The following is a 17,369-nucleotide window of genomic DNA, read 5'->3' on the forward strand; positions in this document are numbered from 1 at the left end:
CTGAGCTTAGAAATGGAAATATTTTATACAATATTATATATTTTTATGTTTTTTTGCCCTCGTGTTTTATCCATGGTGCAATCCATTATCCCAATTTAGTCTCTACTCTATAGAAACTTTTTTTTTTAAAGATTTTATTTATTTAGTTTTTTGACACAGAGAGAGAGAGAGAGAGACAGCCAGCAAGAGAGGGAACACAAGCAGGGGGAGCGGGAGAGGGAGAAGCAGGCTCCCAGCAGAGGAGCCTGATGTGGGGCTCGATCCCAGGATGCTGGTATCACGCCCTGAGCCGAAGGCAGACGCTTAATGACCAAGCCACCCAGGCGCCCCATATAGAACCTAATTTATAAACATTGTCCAATGTTAGTTTTGCTCTGTTGTGTTTTGTCTGTGGAATCTGACGGGCAGAAGGTTGAACTAATCATTCTCCTCCATCTGTGGGCCCTGGTCGTCCCTTGGTCTGAATAGACTTCCCCTGTAAACTTCCAGGTGTTCGTCCCCATTCCCTGCTGCTCCCCACATTCTCCTGTGTTGATGTGCTGTCCTTCTGTTTCCATGTGTTCTTAGAAGACGTGGTGCTTTATGTATACAACTTCAGTTTCCACCAAAGGTGTCATGCTGTACGCTTCATTTACTAACATATCTCACTGAACACCATTTTAAAGACCTTCCCGTGGTGCTCTGTGTAGAGACCTACTTTATTTTTAGAATTCCAAATACTTGTCTCAATTTTCCACCATTAATTTTGTTCAGTTTACACTTAGTTAATAAGAAAGCCTTAATTTTGCAAAGTAAAATTCAACAGCTTTTATTTTTTATTTAATTTTTTTTCCCCAAAAAGTCCATCCACTTTATACACTTTGTGGCACCAAAGCGACAATATGCCAAACAGTGGAACAGTCCACGTTGCCCCTATTCCTCCTGGACACTCCCATTCCTGTTCCCTAATGGTGGAGAGCCCAGGACCCTTGCCCAGCAGGACCTGACTTAGTTCCAGGCCCCTGGGAAGGACCATGCCCTGGGAGCTTGAAGCTGGCAGGGAGGGACCCCGCAGCCCCCTCAGGCCCCACTGCTTCAATGGAGCGGAGTATGTTTATATGAGGGGGGTGAACAACTACCATAGGCCATTTCTTTCCAAGGCTCTGCAGTTTCCAGTCTGGGAACTTAGTTTAAGAAATAATTCCCCACCAATGGGTCATAAAAAACATTCGGCTTTGTAGTGTTGTCTTTTGCATTTACAACTTTATTCCATTGTCAATAAGTCTTGGCTCTACTTTCTCAAAAATGACTTAGAAGTCATCTATTCTTCTATATAATATAAAAAAGTAAGCTTAGTATGTACCTCCAGAAATCCAACTGGAATTTTAATTAGGGATATACTGGAGTTATAGAATAATTTAAAGAGAATTATATTTTTTATAATAACTCCATCTATATAACTCCAATTAATTTGAAATATTTTTATGATCTTTAATATTTTTATAATTTCTCTGTAGAATTCTTGCATATTCTTTCTTTAGCTAATTCTTAGCACTTTTATAGATTTTGTTGCTATTATAAATGGTATCTCATTTTATCTTACTTGTTCTTGTTGCTTGTATAAAAAAGTACTGTTGATTTTCTAATATTTATTTTGTGCCTAAAGAACTTGCTACATTTTGGGGCACCTGGGCGGCTCAGTCAGTTACGCGTCTGACTCTTGGTTTTGGCTCAGGTCATGATCTTAGGGTCCTGGGACTGAGCCCAGCATCAGGCTCCCGGCTCCGTGCAGTGTCTGCTTGTCTCTCTCCCTCCTCCTACCCACTCTCTGCTCACACTCTCTGTCTCTCTCTCTCTCTCAAATAAATAAAATCTTTTTTAAAAAAAAAGAACTTGCTACATTTTTATGTTAGGCCTAATTGTTTGCTTTTTACTCCACTAGTTTCTAGGTAGAAATCATATCATCTCAAAAAAAAAAAAAAGATAACTTACTTCCTTGACATCCTTACAATTTTTATTTACATGTTAAATTTTTATCTAGATAAGTTTCTGACCTCTGTTATTACTCCCAATATTTTGGTTATTTTTAATTTTCTTATATACAATCATATGATCTGCAAATAATTTTTTTTCTTTAACTTCTATTTTTGTGCCTCCTTATTTCCCTTGCTTTGCTGGATTACGAAGGGCTTGTAGTATTCCACAGAAGAATGAAGATTCTAGTGGGCGGGCATCTTGTCCTTGATTCACTGGAATGTTTTTCAGCCTTCGGAATCAAATACGTGTCATAAAGGCTGTTTGCAGCCACGTTTCCCTCTATTCTGCATTGGTCAGGTTTTATCAGAGGTGACATTTAAATACATCAAATTCTTTTTCTGGAAGTCTGGAGATGATTATATAGCTTTATTTTCTTAATCTGTTAAAGTAAGTGATTCTATTAAGAGATTTTTAATGGTAAACAGTTCTTGCATTCTATGGATAAATCCCACTTCACCTGGTGCTGGTTTCCGTTTGCAAATATTTTGAGTCTATATACCTAATTTCCCTGTAAATATGCATAAATGAGGTTGGCAGATAGCCACTGTTTTAATAATTGTTTTGTTTTGTTTTTTTCTGGAAAAAGCCTTGCTGGCTTTGGTGTCATGACGATTTTGCACTGGACAATTAGTTGCGATTGTTTTCTATCCTTTTCTCTGCCTGGAACGATGCACCTGGAGTGTAATGACCTACGGCTCCTCTGGTTTGTACCTAGGACCCTGTGCTGCTAGCAGGAAGTCTGACCCTCCCTCCTGTTCCTTAGCAAGCATGGTGCATTCAGACTTTCTCCCTCTTCTAGAATTCTTTAAGATAAAATTTTATCTATAACAAATGTGTTGATATAAATCATAAATAACGTGTTCTTATTCAATCTATACGCCTTTTCTGTAACATGTCTACTTTCTCATATTTATTACTTTTTTTAAAAAAAAGATTTTATTTATTTATTTGACAGAGAGAGAGACAACCAGCGAGAGAGGGAACACAAGCAGGGGGAGTGGGAGAGGAAGAAGCAGGCTCATGGCGGAGGAGCCTGATGTGGGGCTCGATCCCATAACGCCGGGATCACGCCCTGAGCCGAAGGCAGACGCTTAACCGCTGTGCCACCCAGGCACCCCTCATATTTATTACTCTTTTGATCAGTTCTGTGAGAGGTTTTATATTTTTACTAATTTTCTCAAAAGGCCATCTTTTGTGCTGTCAGTTATCATTTATTTTGTTTGTTTTGCTTTTTCTTTTAACTTTTAGTGCTTTTAAATGAATTTTCTACCTTCTAAATTTTTACCGATTTTGTCCTTTTTCTAGATTCCTAATTAAAATCTTCATTCATGTTTTTAGTCTGTCTTGTTTACAAATTAGTGCCTTTGAAGCTGTAAATTCCCCCCAGTACTTGTCACTTCACTATCCTTTTGAGCCAGAAAAAGAGAGGATGTGCTCACCATTGTAAAAGTGACACCTGCCAATAGGACTGTGAAAACCAGTCCTTAGTGACCACTGTTTAGAAGTCCGGAATATCTAAAACTGAACAAAGGCAGAAACAGACGGGAGTGAGGCCAGATACACACCTTGGTCACGGTCCAGGTCTGCATCCCATCACAAAGACTGAAGGACTGAAGTTACAAGTTACCACAGAAGAGGGGACAAAGCATAAGCAAGTTATTTCTGAAATGTAGAGACCACAGCAAGGATCGAATTCACCAATGAGTGTTCCTAGCCCCAAACTAAAGTCACACAGAAAGTGGATTTCACGGCGCAAAAGGCTAACACTAACCGTACTGATTCATGCCCTGGGTTGGCTTCTCCTTCTTCCTTGCTAATGAGGAAGCATGCAACTGTGTGCAGACGTGTCCAGCCCTCACTTGATAAGAAATGTCCTTTCCCTTCTTTTTCACTGCAGGTGTTCACCCTTGCTCTGAAGTTCACTCTTAATCTTTCTAGAATGAAGAAATTCCCCGGACGCTGCAGTTTGCTGTGGACTTGGCCAGGTAAACTTCCTCTCATGTGCGATAAGAGAATAAATTTTTTTAAGGTGACCACAAACAATTAAAATAGTTAAAAATTAAAGGAGTCATAATGAAATTATTATAGGTAGTAAACATAAAGATTCATAGATGTCATCACGCAATGATGAGTTAACTCTTCTCTCATGTACAAAGCTGGCTGTAGCCATCTGGTCACATCTGAATGTCCTAAAATTTTTAAAAAATGGCTCTCACATGCCATTAGCAAGTTTGTAACAAAATCAGGATCTAATGAATAAATTAGGAAAGCATCACATACTAACTTCACACACTTATACTATTCAACACAGCTTCACATTTTAAAATCTCTTACCTTTCAACTTGATCACATTACTTTTTTTTTTAAAGATTTTATTTATTTATTTGACAGAGAGAGAGACAGCCAGTGAGAGAGGGAACACAAGCAGGGGGAGTGGGAGAGGAAGAAGCAGGCTCCCAGCGGAGGAGCCTGATGTGGGGCTCGATCCCGGAACGCCGGGATCGCGCCGTGAGCCAAAGGCAGACGCCTAACGACTGCGCCACCCAGGCGTCCCTGATCACATTACTTTTATGTCCGGTAGTCGGGAGAGGGACACAGAGTGGGGACACGATGCCCAGAACTTCCACATTTGCAGGGCGGGAGTGGCTGCCATCGCTCTTTCACCTGCGTCCAGTCAGCCCATGGAGGCTGGCAAGCCTGCCCCTCCTTCCAACTGCCAGGTCCAGAAAGTTAACGTTTCAGCTTCTCCTTTCTCCCATGTCCAATCACAGACTGGCCTCACATTTGTACTATAGTCCAGACCCTTCCGTGAGAGGATCTCCCAGGGGACATTTCCATCCCTTAAAGATGAGCCACTGTGGCTGGGGTAGAGCCTCTGTCTCGGAAACCAACAGGAGTGCTTGCAGGGAGAGACCAGAGCCCTGTCCACACCCGTGTGGATGCTCATGAAGCCTGCTGTAGGCAAGGGAAGAAATGGTTTTCAGAGATTCTGTAGAGAATAACCTGGCAAAGACAGAAGCTGGGACAGAGAAGCTACCAAGATTTCTGAAGTTTGCCCCTGGGTGATTAAATGTAAACATCAAAAAAGGAGCAAGCTTGGACGAAGAGATTATTCATTGTATCTTCAAAATCTGGACCCAGAGCTGCCTCCCATACACAGTGGAACCACTCACAGAGAATATGTTTACCATGCAAATAGGAAAACCTGAATACGTGATGAAATGAATGAATGAATGGACGTATTGGTCAGGAAGAACTCCACAGAAAATTTCTTGCATGTTGAGTATTTAACTGTCATTGTCACGACACTTCCCAATGTACCATGTGCTGGTGTAGCTTGTCCTCTGGTCTCTATGAAAACCTTGGAGGATGAATTTCTGCCAGTCACTAACCAGCAGCAGACCCAGCACCTCGATTCCTGACCAGTGTTTGCTAGAAATCCATGAAAACACCCAGGACAGGGATTGATCCAAATGTCAGGATTAACACGAAAGACAGGCTAAGAGTGTCACAAAAGGAGGACACATGAAGAAAAAAGCAAACAGGCAAAGAAAAGGAATAGAGAATATTTTCAAAAATCCAGGGAAAGGAAGAGGGAAGTGAGGAGGAAATTTCCAAGGAAGAGAGACATTAGCCCAGTGTCTCCCATGGGCCACATCCACGTCCATCACAGGGGAGCTTCCAGTCACTAAGGATAGAAATCCACCTTGTTGGGCTAAAGCCTCATGGGGATTGTATTGGCTGATGGAACTGGGGAGCTCAGGGTCGGTGGGGTTCCAGCCCCTTCTGTGGGTCTGTGTGTCTGCCTTCGTTATTCTGATGTTTTGGTTTTTTTGTTGTTGCTGTTTTCACTGTCACTGAAGTATGATGACAAATGAACATTGGACCTCTGGACAGTGTGCAGCTTTCCAGCCGCCCAGGGAGGAAGGCTGGGAGGCACCACGGGCCGTGCGGAAACGCACAGGCTCTAACAGGTGCAGCAGAGCCTGTGATGTGACATAAACGAAGGTCCTCCTGAGGAAAGTCTTCCAGCAACTCCTCAGAAAGGACGGCCTGAGGAACCATGGGAGCCCGGGGCACATGGGGCATGCAGGGACTTGCACGTGAATGTTCATATCCTTACCTGAGTGTCTCCGGTGACGGCATGCAGCATTTTCGAAGGAAAATGCAGAATTGGTCAAGAAACATGAGAAACTATGGACTATGAGAAACAAACTGAGGGCCTCAGAGGGGAGGGGGGTGGGGGAATGGGATAGACAGTGATGGGTAGTAAAGAGGCACGTATTGCATGGTGCACTGGGTGTTATACGCAAGTAATGAATCATCGAACTTTACATCAGAAACCGGGGATGTACTGTATGGTGACTAACATAATATAATAAAAAAAATTAAAAAAAAAAGAAAGAAACTTGATTTGAAACAAATCATGAAAATAAATATTTTATGTAGCATTCGTCACATGATGGAACACTTTAATTTACATTTTCTTTTAAAAACATAAAAAGAAGTAATCACTGATGTTTGGTGTATGTGGACACAGTGACATTGAGCCCACGACCAAGCCAGTTGACTCGGCCACCACCTCACATCCGGAGCTCTTCTTTTATCTTTTCTTTTGTATTTCTTTCCTTGGGTGCGAACACTTGGGATCTACCCTCTTGGCAAATTTCACGTATCCAGCTATTCTGCCTTCTTGCATGCAGACTACATCCTCAGGCTTGCTTCTCTGGTGCTGAAAATGGATTGTACTTATTTCAGGCTTCATACCCTGACCTTATCATCCAAAACAAGAGAGAACATATCTTTCCCTTCCATGGACCACAAGTATCAGGCTCCATGTGACCTGTGCCCCCTGGAGCAGGGGCCTGGCCCTGAACCATCACTGTGAGTGATACAAGTGGCATCTATCTGATGATTGGCCTGACCTGCAGGTTACCTGTCCATCCTTTAACCTGTCTCATTGACAAGGATTCTTTCTCCTGGTGTCCTCAGGCTGATCAGAGCCCAAGGTTTCGCATGAGGGTGGAGTCAATCAACCAAAATCCACATGGTGGCCATGTGAGGATGACAAGGTGGACTGGAAATTAGAGAAACAGCCAAGTAGTCTGATTCAGGCAGGAAGATTGCGGAAGTCCCCATGATTTGCTCTTTCCATTCCCATATTTTCATCTTTGCCACACCTCCCATCTCAACGTTATTTTCCAGAAATGTCCACATGTGTAGGGCCAGGAGCCTGCATGTGGTCCCTCTGGACATTTTCCAGGCTTGGGCCCCAATCTCAGCCCTAAAAAAAAAAAAAGAACTAAGTCCCTGTCCCCTAGCTCAACCCACATAAGTTGCTGACTAACTGGGGTGCCTGGGTGGCTCAGTCGTTAAGTGTCTGCCTTCGGCTCAGGGCAAGATCCCAGGGTCCGGGGACCGAGCCCCATGTCAGGCTCCTCCACTGGGAGTCTGCTTCTCCCTCTCCCACTCCCCCTGCTTGTGTTTCCTCTCTTGCTAGCTGTCTCTCTCTCTGTCAAATAAATAAAATCTTTAAAAAAAAAATTTGCTGACTAACAAACTGGTTAGAAACAACAATGAAGGGGCGCCTGGGTGGCACGGCGGTTAAGCGTCTGCCTTCAGCTCAGGGCATGATCCCGGCATTATGGGATTGAGCCCCACATCAGGCTCCTCCGCTATGAGCCTGCTTCTTCCTCTCCCACTCCCCCTGCTTGTGTCCCCTCTCTCGCTGGCTGTCTCTATCTCTGTCAAATAAATAAATAAAATCTTAAAAAAAAAAAAAGAAACAACAATGAAAACCACAATCAAATCAAGAAAGCAAAATTTTCAAGCTACAAAGACAGGGAAGACATTTTCATCCCCACTACTTGGCACTCGGGATGTCCCTGCTGCAGGTCAGAGCCCGAGAATGGTTTGTGGAGTTAATTAATGAAACCGACAGTAACTGAGGTCTAGCCATGGCGTCTCCACTTGCACTGCCATGGGCGTCGTCAGTCACAAAGGTCCATGTCCCTTATCACGGAGTCTGTCTGTGCTGACCGGCCTGCCTGCTGATGTGGATTTGTACCCCAACACATGCGATCACTGCTCGTCATGGACACGTGGAGTGGCCTGACATGAGTCAACCGCAGATGTTCCACACGGAGGTTGGCCCAAGTGCCCTCGGCCTTCCTGTGTTAATCCCCACATTGTAAACACATGTCCTCTTCATGATCCATTTGGTGCCACATTTTTTGCACCTCTGTGGTCTTTCTAGGTGATTTCAGTGTTGAAAATGGCCCTGAAGCCCAGAACTATAGGGTTGACTGGTGTCCTAAGCACAGAAGGCGGGATGTGCCTCGTGACACCTGTGCAGGTGCGGCTCGCGTGGGCACCTGACGCAGAGCTGTGGGCCCCGAGTCCAGTGGTGATGAATGAACAGTGCAGTACATCCAAGGAAAGGAACAGGACATTCCTGACATCAGTGCGGAGCCACACCAGAGAGTGCTAAAGGAACGTCTAGGAGGCTATGATGACACCATAATGACACCAAGAAAAACAGGGACAGGAGCTTTGTTCTTGGATTCATGAGACGGTGACCATTTCTTTTTGTTGGGCTCTAAAACCATCTTGGGCAGCATAGCTGTGGGGCTGAAAGCCAAAGACCCTGGCAATCACGTTAGCCAAGCTGGGAAACATTACACACTTCGGAGCTGGTATTGCGGTGTGGGGAAATACTCCATACGATAAATTATTTACAAATACATACATATTAAAGAAGCTGTCTTTATTTTTCTTTAACATTTTATTTATTTATTTGAGAGAGAGGGAGAAAGAGAGAGACAAAGCACAAACAGGGGGAGGGGCAGAGGGAGAGGGGGAAGCAGACTGCCTGCTGAGCAGGGACTTGGACTGCAGCTCGATCCCAGGACCCTGAGATCGTTACCTGAGCCGACAGAAGCAGCTTAACTGACTGAGCCATCCAGACGCCCCAAGAAGCTGTCTTTAAACAGGAACACATGAAACAAGCCTGGGTGGTCATCAGGTGGCAAGTGTCGTGAGTAGATGCACCCAGCAACCCAACCCCACAATTCCCCCGGGGAGCAATGGCTCACTGTCACGGACTCCATGTCCCCAGGACAGTAACACGGCAGCCACGGAAGCCAGAAGGCACTGTATGCACTGTCCTTGCTGGACCCCCATTCATTCCTGACCACAGCACTCCTGTTCTCTTCCCTAGAGCATCTCTTTTCCCTTCAGCGACACACTGCACTGCTACCTCTCAGACATCACATCTTTGCACCTGGGAATCCCCTGCTGATTTTGCTAAAATGCAAACTGTGATTCAGGAAGTCAGCTGAGGCCAAGACCTTGTATTTTTAAAAAGCCCCAGGGCAGAGAAAGACAATTATCATATGATTTCTCTCATCTGTGGAACATAAGAACTAGGATGATAGGTAGGGGAAGAAAGGGATAAAGAAAAGGGGGGTAATCAGAAGGGGGAATGAAACATGAGAGACTATGGACTATGAGAAACAAACTGAAGACTTCAGAGGGGAGGGGGTGGGGGATGGGATGGGCTGGTGATGGGTAGTAAGGAGGGCACGTATTGCATGGTGCACTGGGTGTTATACGCAACTAATGAAGCATCGAACTTTACATCGGAATCCGGGGATGTACTGTATGGTGATTAACATAATATAATTTTAAAAAATCATTAAAAAAATAATAAAAAAATAAAAAGCCCCAGGGGGAGAGCTCTGCTGTTGCCCTGAATCCAACACACATCTAGAGTCCGAGTCCTGCCTTGCTACTGAACTCAGAATACTGGGAAGAACAGATGCACCCAATAGGTTTGTGTAGCTAAATAATAGAAATCTTCACAGAAAACTGGTTTCTGCTTAGAAGCCTGGAGATGTCAACAGGGACAGGGCAACTGTGAACTCCCTTGGCCACGTGACAAGACTTTAACAAGAAGACCATCAAACATCTCAACTACTACAAACATGTCAGGAAGATAGAGAATAAGAGAAACCTATATATTTAGCATAAATTCAATGCAGATTTTTATTAAGGGCATTTTCCATGTCGGTGAGACCCCTGGCAAAGTATACAAATATTAAGAAGACATGGTCTTTGCTCTCAAGAATCCTAAGAATTAGAAGGGAAAAGGGTCCGAACTGGCCCACTTCCTATCCATGCCGGGTCTTAACTGGGGAAAAAAAGCTCAGGGTCACGAATAGAATTGTGAAAGCACAGGAAAAGACGGTGGAAATTCTCACCAGGCAGACACTACTTCTACTTGTGAATCAGGGAGGACTCACCAGAGGAAGTGACTTCTGATGCCTGTGACCCATGGAGTGCTGGGACTTCATTTTACACTGAGTTAAATTTTGAGACTTAAGTTCGAGAACCAAGTCAGAACAACAAATCGCCCTAAATTACACTGAGCTTATATTGACAACTGATCGTTAAGCAGAACTGAAGGACAAAATTGCACACAGAGAGTTGCAAGGACGTTACTACTGAGCTGGGTTTAGGTAAGTACTGGAGCCTGGGATGCTGGGATCTCGCCCAGAACGGAGGTCAGTGCATGGACATCTCCAGTGTGTTTTCCTGGGAAGAACAGAGGAGGAGTCAGTCTGCAGCAGGTGGCGGTGAGGACTGCAGGGGGGCAGGGTACTGGGAGCACTAGGGCTGAGGACAGACTGAAAGGTGGGGAGACACATGGGAAAGAGCAGGAAGGTGGCTCCAGAGACTTACCAGCGCTTCCAGAGCCACAGCGCCAGAACTGCCAGAAGCACCAGGGGCACTATCACCGCCAGGAAGACCAAGCCCGTGGAGTGGGGCTGCTCTGTGGGTTCGGAGCACAGACGGTGTCACTTCCCATCTATGCCGGGTTTGAACTTCACTTCCCTGGTCCTCTTTGCTCGTGTCACCCTCTGCCTCACCACCTTCCCTTCCTCCTTTCACTTCTCCCATCCTTCCTCAGAGATGGACCCTTCACCCAAACCTCTGCATCCCCCACATCCTCAGGACCCACACCCTCAGCTATTCCATTTCTGGGTTACTGATTTTAGTCATTTTTGGTCTGGAATCCCTAGCACCCCAAATTTTTCATCAGTCTCCCAAGCTCTGCTGGAGGACCACCTGCCCCCTTTCCCAGATGGACCCATCTTTCTCACCCCAGTAGAGGACCATGTCCTGGCCTCCTAGACTGCTGTGTCTCTCGGCCAGGACAGGCCAGCTGCCTCCCTGGCTTTCACATCCAAGGACATCTGAAGATACCACGTCCCATCAGCATGGGGCAGGAGGTCACCTCGCTGGGTGCCCCGCTGCTTCTGCTCACCCCGCATCCACATCACCCACACGGGCTTGGGGTAGAAGCCAGAGACGTGGCACACCAGCAGCAGACGGCCAGGACCGGGACTGGGGCCAGCAGACAGCCAGGCCTCTGGCCTCACTGCAGACACAGGAGATATTCACAGACTGGGAGCATAGATCTTCACATCACTTTAGATGGGCACATCATTCCACATCCAGAAACCTGTCGCCATCATCCACCCTCCCTGTTGACTCCTTCCTTACCCTGAATTAGAGGTAATGGTACAAATTCATGAATGCAGAGTAGAGAATTCATGGAGGGAGAGACCAGGACTGACCTTGACGCTGGAGATATGCCTTCCCAGCATTGAGAAGACCCAACAGGAACCGGGGGCAGGAGTCAATGAGGAGTTTGTGTACTATTTCACTGGAAACATGGTACTGATTGAATACTGTGCAGACCTGCTGAGCCCTACTTCCTCCCTCTGGAGATGGCCACCATGATGTGTTCTGGAAACTCATGAGATCTGATCCTTGATAAGCAATCCTCATGAAGCCTACTGATGCTTCTCCAAAGTGGGAATCACAGCCTAACACCAGCTGTACCTGGAAGGGATCTGGGGAAGAGATACTGAATTATAGTAGGGGGAGTGGAGGAGATGAAACGAGAGGAGTGCAAGCCAAGGATGCCGGAAGTAGAAGGATAAAGTTGGGGATTGGAGAGAATGGAGCAAACTTTAGCTTGAGGGGAGGCTCAGACCAAGGGGAAGTGGTGATCGCAGGAGGCAGAGGTGAAGATGAATGATTGAGGAAGGAGCAAATGTCGGAAGAGAAACATGAACAATGTGGTCAGAGAATAGGGAAGGACTCAGCGGGAGAGCTGGCATAGAAACAATCTAGGGTGAGGGGAAAGCAATGGGGTACAGGGAACACAAAGACATTGCTGATGGGACTGAATGGGGGAGAAAAGTACAGTTCAAGGTCAGTCACAAGTGAGGGAGCAAGGGTGCCTGTTTGGAGGCCAGGGAAAGGGGTGGTCATGGGAAACACTCGTGGGAGACAGGAGAGCACAGCCTGTGGTCAGTGAGAGGAGTGGGAAGCTGAAGAACATGCGAAGCTTTTCAAGAATCAGGGTCTGGCTTCTACCCCTGCCCAGATGGGTGTGATTCAGTTTTCAGCTAGAGAGAGGTGAGGTTCAGAAGCCAGTGGAGTTCATTTCCTAGAGAAAGAAGGAACTCAATGAGACACACATGCCTCCGTGGACAACCCAACCCAGAGGGAAATGGACTCACATTCAAGCTGCCATTCAGTGACATGGTTATGATATACTGAAGGAGATCTAATGGAGTATGTGTAGAATAACTTTTCTACTTCCGTCAGCTCCTCGTTGCTGAAGTTGCCCTTTGACCAAGGCTGCAGGTAAATGAAAGCGCCAGTCTTGCTGTCCCAGCCATGAGTCTGCAGCTCGTCCAGCCAAGCTGAGCCTTGATTTTGTGTCTGGGAACGGTTGTAAAAGGATGTGGTCAGGATGATTTGAAAGGAGATTGTCTCCTGGAAGTCTGTGGGAAAAGGACAAATAAACGTTGGATATGGAGAGCATTGGGAAGGAGAGAGAATGGAGAAGGTGCCAGGGAGGGGAACCAAAATCTGGAAGACAGGAAAGCCATAGTTGCCTCAGGAGACATGTGCTGCCCTGGAGCCCCGAGCTTCATACACATCCTTCAGAAGAGCACAGGGCCTGGGGCCGGGTGCACTCAGGAAGGAACCAGGCTGACACTCTCCCTCCCCAGTTATGCGCTGGGGAACTCACACCATGAGTGCACACACACAGGGACAAAAATGCACACCTACAGACACACACAGAGATGTACACACAGACACACACATATGCACATATACAAACACAGACCTGCAGACACATACCCACACACGTACACACACGTACACGCACAGAGACATACAAGGCACCTATACACACATACATATCTACATATTCAAATGCAGAAAAACACATGTACACACATCACAAACACAGACTGGCAGAAACACACACAGACACACATAAACTGATACAGACACATAAACACATGTACACACACACACACACACACACCCGTAGCCACTGGGCAGGGCCAGAGATCTCACCATCTTCACTGTCACCACCTGGGAGGAGAACCGCGAACAACACAAGTTGCAGGAACAGCATCGTATCTGCAGATGTTCTCTCTTTCTCCGACAAAGTCAGCCTTTGACCTCTCTTCTAACAAAGCTGCTTCACACACGCCCCTCTCTGCTGACTTCCTTCTCCACACACCAGCCTTCCCTGAATCTCTGCGACAATGCAAATGTGCTCCTCCCTCCACCCTGGACACCTACTCAGACTCTCACTTCCCCTCTTGGCCTGACTCTCCTCTACAGCCTCCAATTTCTCCCTGTCAATCCTCCCTGTGCATTCTGCTCCCTGTCCCCCAGTTCAAATGCTACATAATGAGTCCTGTGTGTCGTGAAAAATGACCCTACCTCTCCTACATTTTCTTCTCATCCAGATAGTAACCCATGAAAACACGTGGCTTCTAGCACCCAGCCCGGGACCTTCTGTCACTCTGTCCCTCCTGCCCTTGTGACAACCCCCAGGTATTTCCTTCCCCATCTCACCCCACCACAGCTCATTCACATTCTGACTTCTCACTGCTTGTGTTAAAAACCAAAATCAACCTGGTAAATTTGAAGATCTAATTGGTTTTATTAAGCAATTCAAGACTCAGGCAGCATCCCATCTCGCGGGTAGAGGGGAGTTCTGAGGAGTGGTGCAACTGGGAAGATTATATAGCAAGGGATTTGGCAAAAGAAGAGAAAGGAGCGTTTCAGGGAAGGTCACCTTCCCGTAATTAGGAGAGCAGGGGTGTTTTCATGCACATGACCTCCCCTCCTTGGGGGATGGAGAGGGCCCATGTGACAGAGAACCTCACTGGTGCTGAGCAGAGAATTCTTAAGCAACAGGTGAACATTTCGGGGGGAGATGGGAACTGTAATTAGGTTAGAGATTGAGTAAGGTTTAGAGACTTGGCCTGGACCAAGGCACCATTTTGGCCTCATGGGTTTCTTTTTAACCGTTGTTCTATTTGCTTGTCCAGATTCCCCCATGATTGCCTGTCTAACAGTATCAGCAACCACCAATCCACCATGATTCTTAGGGAGGAACCAGTAGCCATCACAGAAACCACAGGACATTGGAACATCTGAAGTATACCTCCTCAGTCTAACTTGAATTAATATATATTCACTCACCAAACAGTCACTTAGCACCTGCCTGGATCCAAGCACCATGCTACACTCATGAAAATACAGTGTTCACAGTGCAATCACTTTATGCAAGGAGCTTTTAGAGAAGAAAAACACAGAAACCAAGAACTATATATTTTTGTTGTTCTGAATTACTTTTTCTTTGTTTGATTTGTTTATTTTAAGATTCAGGATAATTAACATACAATGTTATGTTACTTTCAGGTGTACGGTTTAGGAATTCAGCAATTCTATGCACTACTCAGTACTTATCAATATGAGTGTAATGCTAACCCCCTTCACCTACTGCCCCCATCCTCCCACCCACCTCCCATCTGGGAACCAGCCGTGTGTTCTCTATAGACAAGAGTCTGTTTTTTCCTTTGTCACTTTTTTCTCTGTTACTTTTGTTTGTTTCTTAAATTCCACATACAAGAAATCATATGGTCCTTTTCTTTCTCTGACTATTTCACTTACCATCATACTCTCTAGCTCCATCCATGTTGCAATTGGCAAGAGTTCCGTCATTTTTGTGGCTGAGTAATATTCCATTGAATGTACATACCACATCTTTTCTTCTGTATTCATTTATCTATGGACTCCTTGGGTTGCTTCCGTACATTGACTGATGTAAATAATGCTGCAGTAACATTGGGGTGCATGTTTCGTTTCTTTTAGTGTTTTCACATTATTCGGGTAAATATCCAGTAGTAGAATTACTGGATCATAGGATAATTCTGTTTTTAATTTTTTGAGGAACCTCCATACTGCTTTCCATCATGGCCGCACCAGTTTGCATTCCCACCAAGTGTACAAGAGTTCCCTCTCTGCCACTTCCTCTACAACACTTGTTTCCTGTGTGTTTTTGAATTTAGCCAATGTGACAGGTGTGAGCTGATATCTCTTTGTGGTTTGGATTTGCATTTCCCTGAATGAGTGATGTTGAGCACTTTTTCCTGTGTCTGTTGGCCATCTGGATGTCTTCTTTAGAGAAATGTCTACTCATGTCTTCTACCCATTTTTAATTGGATTATTTGTATTTTGGTGTTGAGTCATCCAAGTTCTTTATATATTTTGGATACTTACCCTTTAGCAAATATGTTATTGGGAAATATCTACTTACATTCAGTGATTATCCTTCAGTTTTGTAGCTTGTTTCCTTTGCTGTACAGAAGCATTTTATTTAATGTACTCCCAACAATTAATTTTTGTTTTTTGTTTCCTTTGCCTCTGGAGACATACCTGGAAAAACGTTGCTGTGGCTGATGTCAGAGACTGTACTGCCTGTGCTCTCTCTCTCTTTTTTTCCACAGCATAACCTTTATTTTTTATTTTTATTATTTATTATTTTTCTTAAAGATTTTATTTATTTGACAGAGAGAGAGATAGCCAGCAAGAGAAGGAACACAAGCAGCAGGAGTGGGAGAGGAAGAAGCAGGCTCCCAGTGGAGGAGCCCGATGTGGCTCGATCCCAGGACTCTGGGATCATGCCCTGAGCCAAAGGCAGAAGCTTAATGACTGAGCCACCCAGGTGCCCCTATTATTATTTTTTATTATGTTCAGTTAGCTAGCATACAGTACAACATTAGTTGTAGCGTTCAATGATTCGTTAGTTGTGTATAACACCCAGTGTTCATCACAACACGTATCCTCCTTAATACACACCACCCCCTCCCCTCTGTAACCCTCACCCTCAGTTTGTTTCCTGGAGTCCAGAGTCTTTCATGGTTTGTCTCCCACTCTGATTTCTTCCCATTCAGTTTTCCCTCCCGCCCCCTGTGGTCCTCCACGCTATTCATTATGTTCCCAATTTGAGTGACCATATGGTAATTCTCATTGTTTGCTTGGCTTATTCCATTTAGCATAATCCCCCCCAGTTCCAACCATGTTGATGCAAATCATGAGTATTCATCCTTTCTGATGGCTGAGTAATATTCCATTGTATATATAAACCACATCTTCTTAATCCAGGCATCTGTTGAAGGGCATCTCGACTCCTTCCACAGTTTCACAATTGTGGACATTGCTGCCCTGAACATTGGGGTGCATGTGCCCCTTCTTTTCACTACATCTGTATCTTTGGGATAAATACCTAGTAGTGCAATTGTGGGGTCATAGGGTAGCTCTATTTTTAACTTTCTGAGGAACCGCCATACTGTTTTCCAGAGTGGCTGTACGAACTTGCATTCCCACCAATAATGTAAGAGGTTCCCCTTTCTCCACATCCTTGCCAACACTTGTTTCCTGTCTTGTTCATTTTTGCCACTCTAACTGGTGCGAGAAGGTATTGCGTGGTTTGTTTTTTTTTTTAATGATTTTTTATTATATTATATTAGTCACCATACAGTACATCCCCGGCTTCTGATGCAAACCTGGATGATTCATTAGTTTTGTATAACACCCAGTGCACCATGCAATACGTGCCCTCCTTACTACCCATCACTGGTCTAACCCATTCTCCCACCCCCCTCCCCTCTGAGGCCCCCAGTTTGTTTCCCATAGTCCATACTCTCTCATGTTTCATTCCCCCTTCTGATTACCCCCCCTTTCTTTCCCTACCGATCACCCTAGTTCTTATGTTCCATAGATGAGAGAAATCATATGATACTTGTCTTTCTCTGCTTGATTTATTTCACTTAGCATTATCTCCTTCAGTGCCGTCCATGTTGCAGCAAATGTTGAGAATTCGTTCTTTCTTTTTTTTTAATATTAAAAAGATAATTTTATTTTGTTTTACTATAACATCTTTTTTANCCCATCACCAGTCT

General features: G+C 45.0%; 1 protein-coding gene across 1 annotated transcript; it reads right to left on the reverse strand.

Annotated features, from left to right (window-relative positions):
• Positions 1–10,035: 10,035 nt before the first annotated feature.
• LOC100472398 (T-cell surface glycoprotein CD1a-like) lies at positions 10,036–13,654 on the reverse strand. Its single transcript, XM_034667338.1, is given in 7 exon segments — positions 10,036–10,611; positions 10,759–10,849; positions 11,181–11,231; positions 11,234–11,458; positions 11,658–11,936; positions 12,612–12,878; positions 13,465–13,654. Coding segments are annotated over 7 exon segments (1,068 nt in total). The 5' UTR covers positions 13,526–13,654; the 3' UTR covers positions 10,036–10,517.
• Positions 13,655–17,369: the final 3,715 nt, after the last annotated feature.

This window comes from Ailuropoda melanoleuca, chromosome 8 (genome assembly GCF_002007445.2).
Source record: "Ailuropoda melanoleuca isolate Jingjing chromosome 8, ASM200744v2, whole genome shotgun sequence".
Classification (NCBI taxonomy): Eukaryota; Metazoa; Chordata; class Mammalia; order Carnivora; family Ursidae; genus Ailuropoda; species Ailuropoda melanoleuca.